Genomic DNA, 11661 nt, shown 5'->3' on the forward strand with positions numbered 1-11661 from the left:
AGAAAAAGAGAGAGAGTGAGAGATAGAAACAGAGAGAGAGAGAGAGAGACTGGATAAAGATAAAGGTTAGGGATATAACTTTATGTTTATAGCTGCAGTAACACGATGGCTTGTTTTACAGATCTTTTAAATATAACTTTATATAGATTAAAAAGTAATAATCGGTTCTTATCAGATGATGAACTTAACGAATAAAACAAACAGTTAACATGGTTGTAATTGTGCATTTCATTAATAATGATGCGAAAGAATTCGACACCACATGCAGGGTAATTTATTTGAAATTGAATTCATCAGCAGTTACAATACAAAAGGCAGAAAGGTCACAATAATGGAGCACAACTTTGTTCTGTAAGTTCACTATGGAAGACACTTTTCACCATATATGAGGTTTTTAACAACTTACAAAGGCGTAAGAACGTATTGCCTTTAGGAGACGTGTAATAAATCAGACAGCACCGTTTTAGGATAATAATCAGTTTAGAAAACGTTTTCACAAAGTCGCAGCTTCTCAGGAAAACTGATAGGATACCTAAAAAAAACTAGCGCACAATAAACACTTTGTTTGACAGTTTATTTAGTAATGGTGTTATTTTATTTGTGTACCTAATAAACCATCGCTATAATAAACTTTATATAGTAAACAATCTTGTAGCTTTTTTTTCATATTGAATGAAACAATAAATAATGAAAAACATGAGTAGTATTAATATTTATAAATATTTTATTTAATATTTCCAAGTTCTGCTGGTTTAGTCCAGTTGCATTGCATAATTTTTTTGCCTTTAGACACCTGAATGTCCAAACGGATTTGAGCTCCTGATTCAACCCACTGAAGAGAAGACGTGAGATGTTTGCTGAGATGCCAGGCTGCATGAAGCTAGCCTAAATCTAGGGATGTTCTTCTCCGTGTAATCAGCCGATACAGCCGTCAGTGCTACATAGACTACAGAAATCTACAGTGTGGGATAGGAGGAAATCAGCCCCAGCTCACTTCTTGCTTCTGCACAGATGTCTAACGATCTATGATCTTTGTTGATACTAGGCTCTTAAATGGAAAGTTTCCAATGCACAAATGGTTCTTCGTGGTGGAAAAGGTTCCTTAAAACAATAAAAATTTTTAGGCTCTTTTAAGAATCATTTACTTCTACTTGTTTGTCTCTGGCAGGGTGGTAGAAAAAAAACCTTTTGGCTTTGTGCTATAGCCTTGGAGGAGGTGTGATTCTGTGCTATATCCCTGTAGGGGGTGTGGATCTATTCTATAGTCTTGGAGGAAGCGTGGGTTTGTGCTATAGTCTTGGAGGAAGCGTGGGTTTGTGCTATAGCCTTGGAGGAAGCGTGGGTTTGTGCTATAGTCTTGGAGGAAGCGTGGGTTTGTGCTATAGTCTTGGAGGAAGCGTGGGTTTGTGCTATAGTCTTGGAGGAAGCGTGGGTTTGTGCTATAGTCTTGGAGGAAGCGTGGGTTTGTGCTATAGCCTTGGAGGAGGCGTGGGTTTGTGCTATAGTCTTGGAGGAAGCGTGGGTTTGTGCTATAGTCTTGGAGGAAGCGTGGGTTTGTGCTATAGCCTTGGAGGAAGCGTGGGTTTGTGCTATAGTCTTGGAGGAAGCGTGGGTTTGTGCTATAGCCTTGGAAGAGGCATTGTTCTGTGCTATAGCCCTGTAGGGGGTGTGGATCTATTCTATAGCCTTGGAGGAGGCATGTCTTTCTGTGATAGCCCTGAAGGAGGTGAGGCTTTGTTCTTTGTTTGGGGAAGTCGTGGCCTAATGGTTAGAGAGTTTGACTCCTAACCCTAAGGTTGTGGGTTCGAGTCTCGGGCCGGCAATACCATGACTGAGGTGACCTTGAGCAAGGCACCGAACCCCCCTCCAACTGCTCCCCGGGCGCCGCAGAATAAATGGCTGCCCACTGCTCCGGGTGTGTGTTCACAGTGCGTGTGTGTTCACTGCTGTGTGTGTGCACTTTGGATGGGTTAAATGCAGAGAACGAATTCTGAGTATGGGTCACCGTACTTAGCCGTATGTCACGTCACTTATAGCTTTGGAGGAGGCGTAGCTTTGTGCTATAGCCCGAGTGGAGGCATGGCTTTTGTGCTATATCCTTAGAAGAGGCGTGTCTTTGTTCTATAGCCCTGGAGGAGGCGTGGCTCTGTGCTATAGCCTTGGAGGAGGTGTGGCCTAGAAACATACTGAGTTCATGCGTTTCTGTGATAAGATATCAAACAGCACAAACATGTCTGCTACCTTACTAACAGGACGTCAGGTGTGCATCTGTATCAGTGTGACGACTCTGTGTGTTTGTTCTCGTAGACAAAATTTGTTTCATCGTTGAAAAAATAATTCTTTGCTCGCTAGTAGAGATCTGCTGGTGGTTTTGGTGCCACTGGGACCAAAAGCATTCGAGTGTCAAACATTTTCACTCACTATCACTGGTCAGCGATACACACATACGCAATTATTAAGCGCAAATGAAGGATGTTAATTAATAAACAAGACTTTCTGAATAAGTCTGGCTCACACTGACTCATGAGCAAAACACTGCATTTTCTTCGATCACTGCTCTATATTTACAGGATCATCATTGTATAATCTGATATGGAAGATTCATCATCTCATACCTTTAGATACCAAGTCAATGGAATTAAATGAATACAGTGAACAGGGTGCGGGTTTGAGTACTATTATAGAACTTTCTACTATAATATAATATTCTACTACAAGCAAAGTAAAATGCCAACGATTTTGCTTTAAGATCAAGACCACAGAATGATCTAGAAAAGTCCAAACAAAAGCAAAACGTTCACATGTAACAAACAATTAAAAAATAAAACGACAGCTTCGTTTGATAAAAGTCACAGTCTATTGTTTACCCGGCTAAAAAAAAAAAAAGCAAATCGATGTTCACAGTTCACGTTAGCTTGTCGAGCTAAGTACTTACTTGAGATCTGGCTCTAAATACATCAATACAGTATGTCTCCTAAGACTTCATCGAATCAGTGCAGCGTATTGACTCGCATGCGGGATTAATACATACAGGCTGGTGTTTAGTTCTCAGGATCGTTCATTCGCGTTAAACAAAAAAAGGCACTGAGTATTTTTGTCACTTCGGAAGTTGGAGTGACAAAAAATGTCTGACAAAACCGACATTAAGGTTTAACCTGAGATGTGTTTGCTACATTTTCCTGCCAGGAAATTCCTGTCGTTCGGTGAATCCTCCTGCGTTCAGTTGAAGTCGTACTCGGCCGCGCACTGCTTCAGGTATTCTTCGTAGAGTTTCTTCTGTTTATAAAAGAAACATATATTTAAATATAGGTTATTTAACTGCTGAATTCTGATATCTGATTGGTCAGAAGGAAAATCAGAGGTTTATATGAATGAGTTTGTTTCAATGTTATCGATGCTTCACATTCATTCATTCATTCATTCATCTTCTACCGCTTATCCGAACTACCCCGGGTCACGGGGAGCCTGTGCTTATCTCAGGCGTCATTGGGCATCAAGGCAGGATTCACCCTGGATGGAGTGCCAACCCATCGCAGGGCACACACACACACACACATTCACTCACGCAATCACACACTAGGGACAATTTTCCAGAGATGCCAATCAACCTACCATGCCTGTCTTTGGACCGGGGGAGGAAAACGGAGTACCCGGAGGAAACCCCCGAGGCACGGGGAGAACATGCAAACTCCACACACACAAGGTGGAGGCGGGAATCGAACCCCGACCCTGGAGGTGTGAGGCGAACGTGCTAACCACTAAGCCACCGTGCCCCCGATGCTTCACATATATACGTTTAATAGTGTCTTTCGGTGTCATGCTACGTTCACGCGTATAATGGCTCGCGTCGACAACGTCAGCGGAGACCTTCCATTTTCAGAGATCCGGCGACTTCTGGTGACATGAATGACAGCGAGCGTTTGTGACTAGATGTGGGCATGTCACACTTATGGAAACTACCGATGGAAGTAAAGACAGTAGAGTAGAGTGCTTCGTCTCTCCTCCATCCTTCATCTACACAAACGCCCTTCAGAAACATTTTAGTGGCAATAAAACTGATTTATTTTCAAGTTGCTCCACAGACTGAGAAACCTTATTACCATGACAACCAGTATTAGAAACCCCTACTCCTGGTTGCCATAGTAATAAGGATACTAGGTGAAACGCCTACTGACGACGTCATTGTACGGCACTCGGAGACTTGCGTGAACGTAGCTTCAGCTCCTTTTAAGTTTACAACATGGACAACAAGAGAACTTTTAGACAGAACGATTAGTTATAGCTGCTATAAAGTAAGTGATAACAGGAACTAACTTGATTTGCAGACATTCCAACACATGACCTACAGTATAAATGAATGTTAATACTATAACAGTAGGATGTTTTTTTAGTACAAATAATTTATTGTAATTTTCAGCAAATTGTGAAAAAAAAGAAACACTTCATTACGTAGGTAACAGTTACTGTGCTTCACGCCGTCACTGATTATTTTCAAGTCTTATTCGTTGGCAGCTTTTCTCTTACCTTTTTGGCTTTGAGGACATCTTTAACATATTCACTGCACTCCATTAGATTCTTCTTCTCTTTCTTGCTGAGAGTTTTAGTACCCTGGCTGGAGGAGGAAGGGAATGAGAGAAGGAGAAGGAGGAGGAGAAAGAATCAGAGCACATGAACATAGTATGAACATTCTTCTCCTTCTTCACCTTTCAGTCATTTTCTCCTCTGATAAAGAAACTCTTAATCCTCTTAAAAGTCCTCCTCAGGACTCCTAACACTTTTTGACCTTATGAGCACTTTTAAGTGTTAAGATGCTTTACGAAGAACTTTTATCTTTACTCGAATCTTCTCTTTAATTTTAAGTGGAAACGTCCAACAAGAATTTTCGTAGAATTACGTCACTAGGAGAAACTCTTTACACTGAGAATTTTCACGGATAAGGCCCTGGTTTATAAGTTACAGGTAATTACTTTAACAATGGATATTTTTTTTATTTATTAAATTTAATTCTAATGGCAGAAATAGCTTGACCTCAGTATCTGGTGTAATTCGTTCCTATACAGTATAAATTGCGATTTCTTTGTTGCTGTGGAGCCGTATAAGAATTCTGATGTCATTTGTTATAAATAATTGTCGACACGGTTAGGTGATAAGCGTTAATGTGAATATAAATGTGTTATTTAAGCTTAGTATGTGTTATTTTGAGCAAAGGTATGAGGCTGATAACAGATTTAAAAAAAAAATAACGACAAAAAAAACAACAATTAACTATAAAACTTAACTATAACTGTATAGTATTCAAAGAATGACATCTTAAACATCTTAACTTAATTTTGTAATCAATATTGCAAAGTACTATAAAGCTTTTGTGTTTTTTTTCCTTGTTTTTTTCCCCCTAAACTCACTGTGGTATTTATCGTTAAGCCGTATTCCGTTATACGGCAATTACTGAAAAGCAGATACGTAAAAAAAGCAATGAGAGGTACGTATCTTTATGTACGTATACCACAGACATGATGATGTGCAGGAGATCAGATTTAAGTTTACAGTGCCCTCTTGTGTTTCTGAATCTTCTGTGCCACCACAAGCAAAATCACTTACCGTGCAAAATACCTGGCGAGGAAAAGGAAAGAGTAGCAGGTCGCACCGAAGACCATCACCGCCACCACCTGTCCGTCTTCAGGGATCCACTCCCACAGATACAGAACAATTCCCTTAAAAAGTACACAACAGCGTATGTATGCTCTCGTTTTCTGTACCGCATGCACAAATATATATATTTACAGTACAGGCAGGTGTGAAAAAATGCTGTAAACAAAGAATGCTTTCAAAAATATTAGTGTTAAAGATTTATTTTCATAAATGAACAAAATGCAGCGAATGAACAAAAGAGAAATCTAAATCAAATCGATATTTGTTGTGATCACCCTTTGCCTTCAGAACAGCAGCGATTCTTCTAGGCACGCTCGCACACGGTTTCTGAAGGAACTCGGCTGGTAGGTTGTTCCAGACATCTCGGAGAACTAACCACAGATCTTCTGTGGATGTCGGCTTTCTCACATCCTTCTGTCTCTTCATGTAATCCCAGACACACTGGATGATGTTGAGATCAGGGCTCTGTGGGGGTCGTGCCATCGCTTCATGCTGGTTTGAAGGCAAAAGGTAGTAACACCAAATATAGATTTGATTTAGATTCTTCTTTTGTTTGCTCACTTTGCACTTTGTAAATTGACAGAAATAAACACTCGTTATTTATATTTCTGACAGCATTCTTTGTTCACAGCATTTTTTCACACCTGCCTAAAACTTTTGCACAGTACTGTATATGGTATATTTTTATACCATAATAGCGTAGAGCGTCGTGGCAAGCCCCTCCCCCACCAGGGCTCCTAGATCGTCCGGGAGAAACGTATTGATGAGAAAGCTGATGATGAAGGCGACAGGAAGGAAGATGGCCAGAAACCCGCAGAGGAAAGCGTTAAAGCGGCTGCTCTTGTTATAACTCACCTTACTCCTGCCAGAGCAGAAAGCAAACACACTCCTCCTCAAATCACTGCTCACATGGAGAACGTCACAGGTTTACGGGCGCGGTTGGAAATTTTCGTAACATTTTCCCTAAAACCTAGAACAATTAACAACAATTTAACGAAACATTTAAAAGTGTTAAGGTTGGGTCGTGCAAAAGCTCGTTTCTTTACTAACATTCTATGCACGTTTGAACCAGAACGGTGCTGCTAGGCCCCGCCCCTTTTCCCCTAAAAAAAAAAATTCCAGTTGAATGGTTTTTCACTATGAAAGTAAACACTCATCATCTCTAATGTTAACTGGCTAGTTTTTAGTTTACTAAACACTCACAGACGTGTTTTTTTTCTTTTCACTTTTTAGCTCAAGGAATAATTATGTCGCTTTGTAGAAGCCAACATTCTGTTTTCCTACAGTATTTAAGCTTAGACAAAAATATATCAAGAGTAACTCCTCCTAGAGCTTTCGAGCCACATGCACCAAATTCGGATATGTTGTAGATCCTGGTCTGAAGTTTGTTTGCTATTACTTTTCTAAGCGATCCAAGTACCGGTACTTCGGGGTACCGGGTCTCAATGTGGCCTTTTTTCCTATAGACTCCCATTATAAAATTTGGAGGTTTATAACTCGACAAGCTTTCGAACTGTCTACACCAAACTCGTCCAGCTCCTTTAGGGTGATACTCTGAACAAACTTTTAATTTGGTGTACCGACTGGCCTTTCGGTTGTGCCGCAGCCCCGCCCCCAATATATGCAAAATCAAAAAACTTTTTACAACATGGACATGTGACATATCAAAACACTCAGAACATCCTCACGGGTATTCTGATGAAGTCAGGTGACGCCACGTGATGTCATGTGTAAATAAAAAATTAAACAACATGGGCATGTGGCATATCAAAACATTCAGCCCAAGGAGGGGAATTGCGTCACAGGTTTTCAGATGACGTCACATGCTCGTCTCCACTTGCCTCCAAATGTTTTGTCACCCTAGCGCTCCACTAGATTTCACAAGTTTTATGTCCACTCGCCTCCAAAAAGCACCGGCCTTTGCGAATACTTGCCTCATCAAAGCCAACATCAAAGTTTGTCGTGATGAACTTTACAAATCTAGTTATAATATGATAATTATATGGTTTTATACATAATTTCCAGTTTAGACGCTGCCTTTATGTGCTATTAGAAAAATCTTAATTATACAGTCTATAAGATTTAAGTGTTAATTCTGCCTTTAAGTGTTACAGTAATAAGGCTCTGGTTTGTAGAGCAGAGGATCAGGGTTCAAGCCCCAGCACTGCCAAGCTGCCACTGTTGGGCCCTTGAGCAAGACCCTCATCCCTCTCTGCTCCAGTGGTGCTGTATCATGTCTGACCTTGTGCTCTGACCCCAACCTCCAAAGCTGGGATATGTGAAGAAAGAATTTCACTGTACTGAGATGTATTAAAGATCATATCAACCAACAAAGTGGAGTGGAGGCTGAAAGAGGAACTAACCTGTCCTGCTCCAGCTTGTTGCTGATGGTGGAGGTGATGAGGTCACAGTCTTTCTCCAGCTGGTCCAAGGTCTTCTGCACCGCTTGGTTAATGCTCTTCTCTATTGTCTCGCACACCTCGTCGATCTGATTCACGCACCTGCTCGGCTATTCACACACACACACACACACGCGCGCGCGCGCACACACAGAAAGAAGAAACATAAGAACAGAACAATGCATTGTGTGTGTGTTTGTACGGGTGTATACGAGTGTGTGTGGAATGATATAAGAACACAAACAGAGCTGATACAACATAATATTACACTAGCATTCCTAACAGAAACGTCTCACCGCGCTTTGCCGCTTGTCTTATACGTTAAATTCCTGCTTTTAATGACAGCTATCTCATTTTTACTCAACCACCGATCGTGCTGGATTAGAAATGTGACTTTGGAGGGAATGAGTGAACAGATTGACCTCATCTCTTGCTAACTAAATAGATTTTCTTTAATCGTATTAGCCGAGCTGCACGATTGATCTATGGGGTGAGGCTTGTGCATTTGTGCTTGTGTTTTAATGTCGAAACCACCAGGCCTCATTTTACTCATCAGTGTGATGTATATACAGTATAAATTTCTTAACAGAATGCTTTATATCACGATCGTCCTTACGTTTAACCGGGATCGGCGAAGTAACCGAACGGACAGGACGTCCCATAAGTGCCGCATAAGAGGAAACGATAAAACACTACGAACACAAGAACCTCGTCAAAACTCTGGCTCTGTTTCTGATAGTTTGCAAATTGATTAATCAGAATATTTAGATCCGTTCATCCTTGATCAGAAAATCGACCTTAACCTTATGATGTTGCACTTATATATTACGGGACGCTCTGTAAATAAAGATCATTTGGATCATTATTTCTCTGAAGAGTAGCAACTAGAAACCAAGAAGATGGCATTGGATTGTTTCCATCAGTGATCGTGGTTGCACTTTTTGACTATATAGTAAATAGATATAAGAGTAGTGATTTAGGGGCTTTTTACACCTGGTCACTTCATGCGTTTTCTGTGATCAGATAGCTATCCGATGTTAAACAGACCAGGTCTAAATGCCCTCTGAAACGTTTTGGAGACGGATATAAATCCGATGGTACAAACCCCTTCAGGAGGTGGTCTGGGACGCGTTTCACATGAAACTGGACAGGTGTAAATGAATGTGGTTGTTCAAGCCACATACGTCAGCTCTATACTCCTCCCAAACGGAAGTACGTCACTCGCAGGTGATCTTTCACCCAGGCGTCTCGTCGGGTCTTAAAATGCGCTGCTGCCGAAAATGCAGCAAACTGTAAACGCTGTTTTTTGTAGCATAACCGTCGTAACCAGTTTTTTCTTCTTTTTGATGGCGTTCTGAAAACCGCAAACACCAAAGTGTGTTCCATTTAAATTACCCCAGAAATGAGGTCAAATATATTTGCATCTTGGGCGGGAGCAGAAAGATCGGATCGATATCCGATTCGCCGAGACGCATTTATGTGGCCTAATGTAAATGGAACAGTTTTAACAAATCAGATAGCTATCGGATCAGAGACAACACATGAAGTGACCAGGGGTAAAAAGGCCCTTAGAATTCCACTCTCAGGTGTCACCCAGATGATGATGAGGTTCCCTTTCGAGTCTGGTTCCTCGTAAGGTTTCTTTCTCATGTCGTCTCAGGGAGTTTTTCCTCAACACCGTCGCCTCGGACTCCCTCGTTAAGGGAAAAAGTTTCTCGTTTCTTTCTTGGCTGTATGTATTTCTGTAAAGCTGCTTTTTTTATTAAAAAAAAAGAAAAAACAACACTACACAAATAGAAGTGAAATGATTTGTAATAACGTACATGTGAGTATGTGTGTTTATAAATAATAATAACAAGGTTTATAATTCATTATGAGTCCATTTATTGGGCAGTGGTGGGTCAAGTGGTTAACGCTCTGGGTTGTTGATCAGAGGAACAGGGTTCAAACCCCAGCACTACCAAGTTGCCACTGTTGGGCCCTTGAGCAAGGCCCTTAACCCTCTCTGCTACAGCACCACTGACCTTGTGCTCTGTCATGATACAGAAATAGTTTCACTGTGCTGTACAGACTTCTTCTTCATTAGAACGTGTTCTAAATGAGTTCAACAGCATTACAATATTATTCTGCATGAACCAGTTGACAGTCTCAGCATGTTACAGGTTTTATTTTACATCTTATATAAAAGTTACAAGAGGTTACAAGCATAAACATTACGCTCGTATAAGAGCCGTATAAACATTAGCGAGCTGTGTCATTGTTCTAGATTAGATTATTGATGAATGTACTTCAGTAAAGCTAAGTTAGAGCGCTCTCTGCCCTGTCTGAGCTGATACGCACAACAGAGAAGATCTTTCTGTTCAGGATTTGGCTGGTAAAACTTTTTATATATCAATAAACTTTTATTTATTCATTATTAATCTTATATCTACTATTACTAGTATAGTCTCTAGATCCCTTTGAAATCATCAGTGTCAACATCAGGTCTGTAATTTACATACGAACGTACACGTATCATAAAAACGCCGTGGGAAGAGAAGCAGTGATCAAAACCACATCCTAAGAACCTCCAGAACAACAGTGCTATTATATTTATATCTGCCGAGTGGTGATAAAAGCACTCGAGTGTCTGTGCTCTGAAAGCGAAAGGATTTTGGCTGCGAAAGCCTCCAGATGGGATGAGTTCAGTGAGAGAGAGAGAGAGAGAGACAGAGAGAGAGAGAGAGAGAGACAGAATGAGAGAAGCAGAGAGATGCGAAAAGAGATATACTGTAAAGAGACAGAAGCAGAGAGAGAGACAGAAAAAGAGAGAGAGAAATACAAAGAGAGAGACAAGGATAAAGACAAAGAAAAAGAGAGAGAGAAAGAAAGAAAGAGAAAAACAGTTGTGAAAGTGTGTGTGTGTTAGAGAGAGACAGATATTCAAAGCGAGAGAGAGAGTGAGAGAGAGAGAGAGAGAGAAAAACAGTTGTGAAAGTGTGTGTGTTAGAGAGAGACAGAGATTCAAAGCGAGAGAGAAAAAGACAGAGAGTGAGAGAGTAACAAAGAAAGGCAAAGATGGAGAGATACAGAGAGAGAGAGGCAGAGTGAGATCAGTCCTTTTGCTTGAACACTTTCTCAGCACTACGCATCACTCCCTCGCTCCACTCTTCATTAAGATCCCTGTAAGTAATATTACACTCTTTTCAACACTAATCTCTATCCAGCAAATCTGTAGTGTGTGTGTGTGTGTGTGTGTGTGTGTGTGAGTATGTGTGTGTGAGTGTGTGTGTGTGTGTGTGTGTGTGTGTGTGTTAGGGAGGTGATTACAACAGACAAGAAATTCAATACACCTCCTGACACCTTTATTACCAGAACGTAATGGTTATGGTTTACATTATTAAACTGAAATCCGATTGGCCAAAGAATCATTTTTAACTTTGTTAGTTATGTTGCTAGGCAACCAAAGTTTTCTTTGACTATATGGCGTGCCTTGTGATTATTATGCTATAATAATAAATTCAGGAATTTGCCCAACCAGTCCACATGTGCTTTGTGTATCTGGAGAAGGCATTCGACTGTGTCCCTTGTGGTGATCTGTAGGGGGTGCTCTGGGAGTATGGGGTCCGGGGCC

At 40.8% G+C, this 11661-nt stretch overlaps 1 protein-coding gene across 1 annotated transcript in view; it reads right to left on the reverse strand.

The window, feature by feature from the left end:
- Positions 1-251: 251 nt before the first annotated feature.
- Positions 252-11661, reverse strand: part of si:dkey-98f17.5 (uncharacterized protein LOC569123 homolog) — a 23394-nt gene continuing 11984 nt past the window's right edge. The window contains exons 8-12 of the mRNA XM_060883691.1: positions 8013-8158; positions 6340-6511; positions 5599-5711; positions 4525-4612; positions 252-3276 (exon numbers count right to left, since the gene is read on the reverse strand). Coding sequence (XP_060739674.1) covers positions 3220-3276; positions 4525-4612; positions 5599-5711; positions 6340-6511; positions 8013-8158 — 576 coding nt within the window. The 3' untranslated portion in view covers positions 252-3219. The remainder of the gene's footprint in view (positions 3277-4524; positions 4613-5598; positions 5712-6339; positions 6512-8012; positions 8159-11661) is intronic.

The sequence above is a fragment of the Tachysurus vachellii genome, chromosome 12 (assembly GCF_030014155.1).
Source record: "Tachysurus vachellii isolate PV-2020 chromosome 12, HZAU_Pvac_v1, whole genome shotgun sequence".
Lineage (NCBI taxonomy): Eukaryota > Metazoa > Chordata > Actinopteri > Siluriformes > Bagridae > Tachysurus > Tachysurus vachellii.